This window comes from Chrysochloris asiatica, unplaced genomic scaffold, assembly GCF_000296735.1.
Source record: "Chrysochloris asiatica unplaced genomic scaffold, ChrAsi1.0 scaffold00001, whole genome shotgun sequence".
Taxonomy (NCBI): domain Eukaryota; kingdom Metazoa; phylum Chordata; class Mammalia; order Afrosoricida; family Chrysochloridae; genus Chrysochloris; species Chrysochloris asiatica.
Genome location: NW_006408519.1, coordinates 49457964 through 49470684, shown reverse-complemented (window position 1 = coordinate 49470684; position 12721 = coordinate 49457964). Strand labels below are relative to the sequence as shown.

Below are 12721 nucleotides of genomic sequence, written 5' to 3'. Positions count from 1 at the left end.
TAGGCACAAACAACTGTGGGATGGAAGACAGAGACATTGGGCCAACGCAGGCAGCTCAATTTTGGCAACAACGTAAACTGACCAGACAGAGACCACACTAAAGCAGAGATGATGAAGAGGGGGCTTCGTTCTGTCCTGTGCCGGGTCCTAACTGACTCTGCAGCACCTACCAACACCGGCAAGCACAGGTGTGAGAGACCTAAGGTGGCCTAGAGAGCAAGAACGATCTGCAGAGACGAATGGCCAACCATCCATGGAGAATTAATGTGGCCATGCAGAGCTTCAGAGCAGTGCAGCCTGGTTTGAACCTGGCTGATGGAACGGCCTGGAGCAGATCTGAATTTGTAGAACGTTGAGGAGAATCCTAGCCAGATGCAAAAACGGCAGGTCAAAGCTCTGCTAGAAACTTCATCTCCCTCGGAGAAAACAAGGGCAGAGTGGTGATGCATAGCAACCAAATCTCTTGACCGACCCAGTCAGAACTAGTGGTGCTCTGCACTTAGAAGGCTGCCTTCTGCTGTGCTGTGGTTGTGTTGCTCTCCACAGCCCTGGCGAGAATCCAGTCTCCCCCTCATGCCTCTCCCGAGCTTCCCACTCCACAACTTCCATCGTCATTGTCCCTGTTCTGGGACGCATCTTGGATACCCAGAGTTAACAATTCCAGTCTGTTCCCGTTTCTCTTTGTTGGCCATGACCTTTGTTGGCAGATGTGTTTATGTCGTATTCATCAGTTCATTCAGTTCCTTGTCCCCCATAAAGGGTCAAATTTCTCAAACCTGAGCTGTCCTCCCTGGGTGGGAGGTGATGAGGAACCCTTCATTTACAGAGCTTTTGAAGGTGCGACGGGAGAAACACCTTCCTCTTCTCTCCCCCCTGCAGTATAAGAACGCTGGCGTAATTGAGTTAGAAGCTTGTGTCAAAGCGGTACGTGTCCTGGCAATTCAGAAGCGGAGCATGGAAGCATCGGAATTCCTTCAGAACGCAGTATACATTAACCTCCGACAGGTGAGTGCCATGAAGTGAGGTGAGAGTGAGCGCGGGGCAGGGCTTGTATGTTACACTTAGGTTTTTTTTTTTGTTTTTTTTTTTGCATCTTGCTTTCAAAATTCAGAATTTGCCATCCTTTCAGATTTCTTTTCTGATTGGAGAATAGTTGTGCCTTTTGCCAGCTTTGCCGCCTGGAACAAGCTTTATCCCTCTCCACCTTAATTCTGTTGTTTGTGAAGTAGTTGCCGGTCGGTTGTCAATGAGCGGATCTCCCCAGCTGTCGGGCTGTTTGCTTTATAAAACATTGGGTTTATGATAGTACTTTGTATAGTTTCTCTTACACAGTAGATGCTACTCTACAGATAAGACAAATCTGAAAATGGATCCGTTCTTCAACAATAAAAATAGAACTCTAAACTAAAAATAGGTCTTAAACTCTTTAAACCAGACAACAGTTCAGCTTAACTAGTAAAGCATATCCTCCTCGGGCATCTTACTCTTACCAGCTATGTGCACAGGATGAATGAACCACAGCACCTCGAAAAGTTAGATCGGAACCTTAGGGGCAGTGAGTGTGTGTCAGTGTGGGAGGAATAGCTCGGAAAACGAGGCTGAGGATGGTTGTATACCTCGAAGAATGTTAACACCGTCACTGCATTGCCCATGTCAAAATTGTTGACTTGCAGTCAGCTCTGCGATGTATGTTCTCAACCACAAAGTAAATAAAATGAAAAGGCTAAACTAACAGAACCCCAGGATGATTAAAACATTGAGTTGTGTGTTGATGATACAAAGTCCCCACCTTTATAATCCAGAAAGGTTACAGGAACATCCAGTCCAACTTGGGTCTTTTCAGCCTGGGAAGCCCGGATGCAGTTATGTAACTTTCCACGGATGGCAGTAGGGTCATGTTAGTTGGACAGTCAGTCATTCCTTGAGCCCCGCAGTGTGCTAGGAAGGGCGAGAGGTACTGAGGTTGACTCTGCCGTTAGTGAGTGAGTGGACATTCAACAGGACAGACAGTGACCATGCGGGAAAGTGAAAGAACGTGGAGGTACAACTGTTCACAAAGGCAGCAAGTTTGGGGAGGGGTGGAAGTCTCTCAGGCCTGGAGGACTTGGAAGGCGAACTGACAATGGGGAGGTAAGAAAAAAGGCATCCCAGGAATATGGCCAACACATGAGAGCCTGTGGACACCAGAGGGGCATTGTGTCGGGGAGGGGGTGGTGGTGGGATGGAGAATGTCTGGTGTGTTGGGGGAGGGGAATAGAGGAGGGGCTGCAGACACACAGAGAGACAGGGAGAGACAGAGGGAGAGAGATGAGAGAGACAGAGGGAGAGAGATAGAGACAGAAAGAGATAGCAAGACTGACGGAATAAGGGAGAGGGAGAGTCAGATAATAGAGAGAGAGGACAAGCCAGAGCAGCGACTTTGTGGCCGGGAGGAATTTTGGGAATTCTTTTAGAGGGAAGGTCTTCAGTGGCAGCACTGGTGTGATCAGCTTTGTCCTGGGCCAGGTGAGGGGGGTAGGGGGCCCAGCGACGAGATTTGTGTGTGTGTTTCACAGTGACTCTGACCAAGTGCTAGTACGGGAGGCCGGACCTGAGTCCAGGGTCTTTCCTCGTCTCTGGTGGCCTCGAGCTTCCCAAGGCTGCGGTTCTGCCTGTGGTCACATGGCTGTCTTCCTTCAGTGTCTCTTCACCATTTCTTAAAAAATCACCAGCCGTAAAGAGATTGTGTGGTTGTTAAGTGCCATGGAGTCAGTTCCGACTCGTAACGACCTTTTGCACAACAGAACGAAACCCTGTCTGGTCCTGTGCCATCCTTATAATTGTTACATTTGAGCCCATCGCTGCAGCCACTGTGTTGATCCATCTCATTGGGGGTCTTTCTCTGTTTCACTGACCCTCCACTTTACCAAGCATGATGTCCTTCTCCAAGGACTGGTCCTTCCTGGTCACATGTGCCACGTACGAGAGACGCAATTTCATTTCTAAGGAGCATTCTGGTTCTTCTTCCAAGACAGATTTATTTGTTCAGGAATCCTCGCCAACACCATAATTCAAACTCATCAGTTCTTATCCTGCCTTCCTTATTCATTGCCTAGCTTTCATATGTAGATAAGACAATTGGAAATACCATGGCTTTGGTCAGATGACCCTTAGTTCTCAAAGTGACATCTTTGTAATTTTTAACACTTTCAACATATCCTTTGCAGCCCATTTAACCCAGTGCAATAAGCTGTTGGTATTCTTTCACCATACTTATTCAACCTGTATGCTGAGCAAATAATACGAGAAGCTGGGTTCTATGAAGAAAAACGTGGCATCAGGATTGGAGGAAGACTCATTAACAACCTGCGATATGCAGGTGATACAACTTTGCTTGCTGAAAGTGAAGAGGACTTAAACCATTTACTTATGAAGATTAAAGAGCACAGCCTTCGGTATGCATTACATCTCAATGTAAAGAAAATAAAAATCCTCACCACTGGACCAATCAACAACATTCTTATCAACAGAGGAAAGATTGAAGTTGTCAAGGACTTCATTTTTCTTGGATCAACTGTCAACACTCACGGAAGCAGCAGTCAGGAAATCAGACGACGTATTGCATTAGGCCAATCTGCTGCACAGGACCTTTTTAAAATGTTGAAGAGCAAAGATGTTAGTTTGAGGACTAAGGTGCGCCTGACCCAAGCCATAGTATTTTCAATGACCTCATATGCATGTGAAAGCTGGACAGTGAATAAGGGAGATCGTAGAAGAATTGACGTATTTGAGTTGTGGTGTTAGAGGAGAATATTGAATGTACCATGGGCTGTCAAAAGAACCAACAGCTCTGTGTTGGAAGAAGTGCAGCCAGAGTGCTCCTTGGAGGCCAGGATGGCCAAATTTCGTCTCTCATACTTCGGACATGTTGTCAGGAGGGACCAGTCGCTGGAGAAGGATATCATGTTTGGTAAGGTGGAGGGTCAGAGAAAAAGAGGAAGACCCCCCAACGAGATGGACTGGCCAAGTGGGGTTGGCCCATGATCGGGCAGTGTTACGCTCTGCTGGGCATAAGGTCGTTATGAGTTGGTACCGGCTCGATGGCACCTGACAACAACAACAACAACAACAACAACAACAACAACATGCTGTTTGATTTATTTCTTCTTGTTTAATTTCCTGACTGCTGTTTCATGGGTGTTGCCTGTGGATCCAAGTAAAATGAAATCCTTGACAACTTCAAATGATTTCTTCATTTTAAATGGAGGCAATAGAGACTTGTTCAGTGTCACTGGATGAGTTCCGGCCCATAGTGACCCTGTATAGGGTTTCTGAGGAGTGACTGGTGAGCTTGAACTATGGACCTTGCAGTCCAGCTCATGAATCCACTGTCCCACCCCAGGGCTCTAGCAGAGAGACTAGAGCACACTAATTATCTAGACAGTGAGACCCTGCGAGCTAGGGCTGAGTAGAACTGCCCGTAGGTTTCCAGGGCTGAAATCGTAACAGAAGTGGACTGCCCATTCTTTTTCCCACAGAGCACCTGGTGGATTTGAACCACTGATTTGGAAGGCCGATGAGCGTTTAACCTCTGTGCTGCCAGAGCTCTTTAAATATTAATGTGAGTCAGAATTGACTCATTGGCCCTCGTTAATTTACTAATTGCTTCTTAATTAATTACATATGCAGAGACTCTGTCTCCAAACAAGGTCACATTCCGAGGTTCCAAGGGTTGGGAGTTTAGCCTGTCTTTGGGGGGTCCCAGGTTACCCCACAGCAGGTGGTGAAGGGAGGGATTCTTGGCTGACTGATGTGGGTTTCTGGCTTGAGCAGTTAGGGAAGGATGGGGCGAGGAAGCCTGCAGAGGGAGGGGTTTGTTGGGAGGTGTTGACTTCAGTGTGTGGGGGAGTGGGCTTCGGGAAGGGAGAAGGCAGTATGTGGGAGAATTGTGGGTGGCTCTGAGAACGTTCTACACTTCCAACTTGCAGAAAAGTACCGCTAGTCCTCAGTCAAGGAGCTCTGGTAACATACGTAGTGTTTATGATTCGGGCTGCTAATCTCAAGGTCGGCAGTTTGGAACTACCAGCTGTTCTGTGGGAGAAAGATGAGACTTTCTGCTCCCGTAAAGAGTTACAGCCTCGGAAACCCTGTACAGAGTTGCTATGAGGCGGGGCCGACTCCATAGCACATGACCACCAACCACCACCAGTCCTCAGTCACGGGTGTCTCCTTCTTCTGGATTTCACGTGCTAACCTTTGACCACGGTAACCGTGGATGGTCTCAGTCTTGAAAACAAAATAAAATAACCTTCAGAGTTCACTGCCATCTCAGAGCCGATGTATAAAAAGAGAACATTTCAGAACAGTCGTTAAGCACATGGACATGGGGGTCCGATTCACCCCCTCAGACAAGCCAGCCAACCTCTCTGTGCCCCTGGTCCCTCATCTGAAAATTGAATCTGCCCCTGGGGTCCCTTCACCTCGAATTTCCGAGATTGGATTTAGAAGACTGAGAGTGAGGACAACGCGGCCGCCTCACACTGAAGCAGAAATAACACAGAGCCTGTAAACCGAGAGAAAACCCATCAACTGAGAAAAACCCATCAATGGTTTCGTTACTGTTTAGTGTCAGGAAGTAGTACCACAAAGACGCAGCTGGGTCAGGAACATCTGTATCACCTGACAACAGGGTGAACACAAGGCCAGCCTCTCAGGGATTAGGTCTCCAGGGGAGGGCGGGAAGAGCAGAGGCCGGGCCCTCCAGAGCCTAGGCACTGGAACATTGTCCTGAGAACAGCCAACCACACGTGATCACGAGGGCAGTGTTTGCTCAGCAATAAAGGGACCAGAAAGAAGGATGACGGAAACAGGAAACACAGGCGGAAGCAGGAAGAGTGCTGTCACTCTGCCATGTCAAGGGCTGTTGAATAGACAGCCAGTTTGCTCTGTAAACTTTGACCTGGATACAATAAAAAAACCAAAAACAAACCCCCCAAACACTGGAATGTTTTCATATTGACAGAAGGGTGAAGCCAGGCTCACCAGAGGAGATGAAGGTGAGCAGCCACAAGGGGGGCACAGAGCCTCTGAGCAGCAGGGTCCCACCACAGCGGACTGGGGCACATGTAATCGGATAGAAGTCTTCAGGTGGGGTGGACACCTAAGCACTCGACCAGCCACAAGGTGGTTGGTTCGAACCCAGCCAGTGGTCCTCTGAGGACAGGCCTGGTGGGTGATCTGCTTCCGAAAGCCCTCAGCCACAAGTCCTGCTCTGTACTCATGACGGTTTTGTGTGAAAGGGGTCAGGAGGGCATTGAGGGAAAGGGTGCTTATGGAAGCCAGTTCAGGTCTGACCAGGGCCAGATGTTGTTACTGCTATAGTGTCGATTCTGACTCACAGCGATTCCACAAAGTTCCCAAGGGGGCCATCTTTACCCACGCTGACTGTCCCATCTTTACTCCGATGTTCACAGACGCTTCTGTTAGCAGCCGAGAGCGTGTCTACTGTGCCCCTGCTGCTCCATGCTTGTCACATGAGCAGACAGCAGAGTAGTGAGTTCTGGTGGGATGGAACAATCTCTCTGCAAAGAGGGGTCTGGTGTTTCTGAAACAGAACCAGCTGTTGGTCACAAGCAAGTGCATTTCGTTGCAGAGCCAATGCTCTGTATGTGTTCCTGGTGTGATTTCGCTAAGAGGGGCATTTCTAAAGGCAGTGGGATGTGATGACTACAGGCGTCTTCTACTTCAAGGATCCCACACCAGCTCAGAACCTCTCAGTCAAGCCGCCCATACTGCTGACTTACGCTTGACAGCCTCTCTTGTCTCTGGTTAATTTCCTCTTCAAAGCCGTTCAAGTTTGAGGCAGGCTGCTCTTCTCAGATGAAAGTGCAACCTCTGTAAACTTTTTGATGCTGTTTCCTCATGAATCCGTTGCCAAGGAAACCTAGCCAAAGCCTGATGGGTATGCATCTAACCTCAGACCCGCGGTCTGGGAACCAGAGTGGTGGAGCATCTCAGGATCAAGAGAAAACGTAAGAAGGCAGCCCCGGCAGGGTGGGATATCACCATCCCAGCCAGCAGGACATGCAGCCTTCAGAGGGATTGAGAGTTCGACCCCCAAAAGACACTTTGGAAAGGGAGGCCAGAGAGTGAAGTTTCTTAGGAGGAGAAGAAGGAGTGAGGGCACTGAGGAACGTGTGGGTGGAGAGGGAGAGTGGTGTGTGGGGAGCAAGCAGGGAGTGGAATCTCTAGGGTGAGACCAGACGCAGAGAAATGTGCACCAGGCAGGACTGTGCTGCACAGCTACACTGGGTGGCACCTGCCTGCCAAGCTGTGGGCACCTTTGAGCCGGTCCTTCAGTTGGAGTTGCAGGTGTCTGCTTGAAGCAGTGAGCCACCAGCCCTGTGGCGGTGAGTGTGCAGCTGGGATGTTGGAAGCCCTGCCATGGCCATTTCAAGTCCAGAAGGTCACTCTCGGTGCACAGGTTTCAGTGGTGCTTCCAGAATAAGACTAGGGAGAAAGGCCTGGTGATCTTCTGGAAGTTACCCAGGAAACACCCCATCGATATGGAAGGGAGCAGTGTCCAACTGGATGCAAATGTGCCAACCATCGTGGAGGTTGTGAAGATGGCACATCCATGGGGTCTCCGTGAACTGGGGCCAACTTGATGGCAGCTAATGACAACGTGATAAGAGAGGGATGAATGGAGAGGACTCAGGTCAAAGGACTCAGAGCCACACACATGGAGTGCACAACACAGGGATGCTGTGGGTGCCCCAGGTGGGGAAGGCAGAGCAGGAGCCGCTGCGGTGTTTATCGTTGGAGCGCTTCAGCTCTCTGTAGAATCTGGAGTCGGCTTTTAACAATCACATCCATTTCCACGCGTTTGTTTGTAATTGACCCGCCCGCTGGTTTCCTTTAAAGGGTTCTTGGTGGTACGGTGTGGTAAACGCTCAGCGCTAACCAGAGGTGGGCAGTTTGAGCCCACAAGCGGCTCCAAGGTAGAAAGGAGAGGCAGCCCGCTCCGTTGGATGATGGTCCCGGGAGCCCCACTCTCTCCTGCAGGTTCCTTGTGAATTGTATCAACTCCATGGGTCTCAGCCACTCAGGCAGCCTGCTCCGTAGGATGATGGTCCCGGGAGCCCCACTTTCTCCTGCAGGTTCCCTGTGAATTGTATTGACTCTGTGGGTCTCAGCCACTCAGTTCTTGTTTCCCCTCATCCTGGTTCTTGTCTTGTAGCTGCTGTGGAATTGCATGTGTTAAAAAGAACATTGGTTCCACCCTTATTTTAGAACGAGGCAGAGTGGGAATACACGCACACACAGTAGGCACCATAGACACTTTACTGCGTTTAGAAATTCTCAGCTGTTTATCTGAGCAGTGACCAAAAAGCTCAAAAGAATGTTCAAGCGGTCCATTCTGAATCAGAAAGCTTGTGAACGCATGTGAGCTTGGGCGCAGGGACTATGTTTTACTTGTCTTGGTAGCCACCTGGCCAAGCGCAGTGCTGACTGGTCGACTGTAGACCCAGCTTATATGTGTTCGTTGGACGTGGGGTCAGCTATGCCGCAGGAACCACTCCTCAGCACCCTTGAGCATTGTGGGACCTCCTCTGAGCTGAGCGAAAGCAGGGACGTGCCTCCGCTTTGTCCATAAAGCGCTCCTCTGAAGAATTCTGTTTGTTAGACTCTTTATTTTAAGGAGTCCTGTGGCGCATTGGATAAACACTGAACTGCTAACCAAAAGGTCAGTGGTTTGAACTCACCGGCTGCTCTGAGGGAGAAAGATGCGGCAGTCCACTTCTGTAAAGTTTATAGCCTTGGAAACCATTTGGGGCTCCTACTGTGTCCCCTAGGGTCAACGTTGAGTCCAAATCAGCTCAGTAACAGTGTTTTGTTTTTAAATTTAACTTATTTGGAAAGATTTCAGATCTTTAGAAAAGCAGAAAGACAGCCCAGTGAACACTTACATAGCTCACATACAGTTACGGGGTGTTAACACCCTGACAGTCTTTTGGGGGGAAGCATTTCAGATTAATTTCTGCAAAAAATATGGTACCACCCAGCCTTCCCTCAGCACCCTCTACTTCGCAGCTCGATGCGATAATTCACTGAAGTGGCCACACAGAACTCAGACCCTGTACGCACAGGTATGGGGTTTTTTAGGGTTCAGGGTCAGAAATGGTCAGGGCACAGCCTCTCTCTGGCCTTTGGTCCTGAGCCTGGCCTCTGCCCTGTGCGGGCAATGTTACAGGACTGCGGATAAATACCCAAAGGGCACATCACTGTGCCATCAACCGCAGCGACTAGGGCCCAGCTCTAGCTCCATGGATCAGCAAACCTAGCTCCCCCAACCAAGTGCCTCAAAGCCCCCCACTCCATAAGCGAGCCTCCTGCCCAGAGTCACTTGGTTTTACTGGCTCTGTGGGCTGGGACGTCACCGTGCTGTCTGGCGCTCTGGCTCTTGGTTCTGCTGCCGCCGCTCCTCTGCCCCTTCTCCGGTGTCACAGCTCTCTGTCCCTCGGTTGGGGAGGTTTATGTGCAGAGAACTTGGGGCTCCAAAGGTTGTGTTCCACCCCTGACTCTTCTTCCATGGTGGTACTGAGATTTCCCCCTTCTTTTCTGAGCTGGCTCAATCTTTATCCAGCAGGATGGCAAAACTGACCAATCACAGTTAACCACATTAACGGCCCTTCACAATTGAATCATTTTACTGCATCAGCATCTTCTCCCACCTTTTCTTAGCCAGACCCATCAGGAAAAAGGCATTTGGTGGGAGTTTACAAAGACTAAGGCTGGAAGAGACATTAGATGGTTCCCTGCACCCCAGTTTCAGAGCTGTTGTACTGATCAGATTTGGGAGAGTCAGGACTGGAGTACTATTGCCTGAGGAGCTCTGGTAGCATAGTGGTTACGAATCGGGCTGCGAACCGCAAGGTCAGCAGTTTGAAACTACCAGCTGTTCTGCGGGAGAAAGATGAGTCTTTCTGCTCCCGTAAAGATTGACAGCCTCGGAAACTGTACAGGGTCATTATGAGTTGGAACCGACACCACAGCACATAACAACAGCATCACTCCAGCACCAAGCTCCACGGCTTATGGTGAGAAAGTAAGGAAACGTTTGATCTGGGGGGAAACAAAACAACAAAGCCAATCCCAAACTTCAGATTCTGTTTCAAGTTGTCCTGGAAGGAGAGACAGACTGCAGACTCCTAGGCAAAGCAGGAAGGTTCTGGATGAACAAATGAACAGTTCCCACACAAAAAGGCCCACAGTGCCAAAGCATAAGACCCTTCCTTGCTTCTCTCCTGAGGTCTTAGATGTCTGATAACAAGACGCTGTTTTCCTGATCCTGCCTTGGCTTAGGATTCGGTGACAACTGAGGAATCGACTCTTGTCTACAGCTCACGTTCCATATGGGAGAGACCCCGCAGTGTCTCTGAGCTGGTGGACTGAGGTGAATTAGACCACACTAATGAATTGGGTGACATTAAAAAGGTATTTGAGAATACAAGGGGGCTTAAAAATGTTCGTGGGAAACTTCCATTATTTTAAATTCTGTTTAGTGTCAGTGATTCCATTCTTGGAGTTTGCAACCGTTCTCACCCCGTTTTCTAGTTCCTCCTCCCCATCGACACACACTAACTGCCCCGAGTTCCCTATCTGACCTTTCGAGTTGCTCTTGTCAGTTTGCACCCAGAAAGAGTTCTTAAAAGAGCACGGTGCTCAAGGGAGATGGTCTTTCTTTCCTGTCAGGTGACATTTTAACAACTCAGTCTGATTTAGCTGGCCTTTAATTCCAGGTGCCCTGAATTGTCATTGGAGGGAATAGACTTTATGGGAGACAGACTTGAAGACACTCAGACCTCCTCTGCGTGAAAACGTGAATGTCGACACAGGCTGTGGCCTGTCTGAGTGAACCTCAGTGTGCACGCCAACCAGCTGGCTCTCTTCACCCAAAATAGGACAAGCTGGTGGCACCTGAGGCCAGAGAAGTTTGGGCGTTTGTGTTGCTCCATTGTATTCACTTTGTTTGTTCGTGGGGGATGAGAGGGCAGGGTTAATTTTGCTCTCAGATCCCCTTCCTTGTCAGCTGGTGAAAGAGTCGAGTGAGCTGCTAGGAGGCCGCCCTGCCTAGTGGACAGATCCTGGGATTGACTGGGGTGCTGGGAGAGCATGATCCCAAGGAAGGGTTTCCAGGATGCCAGGGCTGATTGAGGCTTAGGGACTGTTTTCTGCCCAGCTGGCATCACAGTTCCTCTGTAGTGTCCACTTGTGAGTTGAAGGCAGTGGTTCAGAGTGATTTTGCTCAAGAAGAGCTGGTTTTTAAGGTGATTCAAGGATGGATTGATTGGAAATGTGGTGGTCCAGACTCAGAGTCCATCTTTGGTATCAAATGTTTACAAGGCTTTATTCCCCTGTAAGTTTTCTGGGCGTACCTGGTAGTGTAGGAGAGCATGGACCACAGCTGACCCCACCACTCCTCCCAGGTACCTCAGAGCTCTTTCTTATTGGCCTGTGCTGTCCACCACCCTACAGACTAGTCGAAGAACTAGAAGAACGTTGTCGTCTTCATCCTTCTTTGTGAATGATTTAAATTGAAAAAGCAAAATGGTCCTTAATCCAAATCTTATTAACCCTTGCTTTGGGATCTAAGGAAGAGTGTTAGGGTTTTTCTCATCTCTTTTGACATGCGCATGTAGAGACATTTTGAAGAAACATCATCTGTCAATCTCACTTTGGACATATTGTCCAGAGGAAACAGTCGCTGGAGAAGGATGTCATGCTGGGTAAGTTGGAGGGTCAGAGAAAAAGAGGAAGACCCCTAACGAGATGGATTGGCCAGGTGGCATCATTGATGGACTCAAGTGTGGCAGCGGTAGTGAGGTTGGCCCAGGATCGGACGTTGTTTCCTTCTGCTGTGCATGGGATCGCTATGAGTCGGTTCCAACTCGATGGCACCTGACAACAACAACAACAGTCAATCTCATGCATTTGGAAATTTTTTCTGGAGAAGGACACCATTCTGGGCAAAGTGGAGGGACAGCGGAAAAGGAGGGTTCCCTAGGATTGGAACAGTGGGTGTAGCAATGGGCTCACTATGGTGACTATTGTGAGCGGTGTGCAGGCCCGGGCAGTGCGTCCTTCTGCTACAACTCAGAGTCACCTCGATGGCACCTGACAGCAGCTGCAGCCGCCGCTGTAAAAATAAGACACAGTGGGATGGAAGCGAGCAATGGTGCTCGTCCTCGGCAATGTCTGCAGCTTTCTCTCAGATTCTGCATCACCTGATTGTTGTCACCAGGCTCTCTGGGAGCGTTCACCACTACCTTACACACACAGACACACACACACACACACCACACAAGGGACACTGTGCACATGTATGGAGAGTGTACACACACAGTGTACACATGCACACACACACTGAACTACAAATGCACACCAGTATACAGACATGCTCAGTGTGCATGCACAGTCTGCACACATGCAATGAATTACAAACACAGTGTACACACCCGGACACATGGACACGTGCCCAGTGTACACACACACTGTACAACAAATGTGCAGACACGTGCAGTGTACACACATACACAGTCTGCATACATGCAGTGCTCCAGAGACACACAGTGCACACGTGCAGACACATGGACACATACCATGTACACACACATACTGTATTACAAATGTACACATAGTATGCACACACATACACAGTGTACCCACATACACAGTCTGC

General features: G+C 49.2%; 1 protein-coding gene across 2 annotated transcripts in view; it reads left to right on the top strand.

Moving 5' to 3' along the window:
• TRAPPC9 (trafficking protein particle complex 9) overlaps positions 1-12721 on the top strand; it is a 585848-nt gene that overhangs the window by 53104 nt on the left and 520023 nt on the right. For both annotated transcript variants that reach the window (XM_006830723.1, XM_006830724.1), the window contains one exon: positions 880-1005. In XM_006830723.1, the coding sequence (XP_006830786.1) occupies positions 880-1005 (126 nt within the window). The remainder of the gene's footprint in view (positions 1-879; positions 1006-12721) is intronic.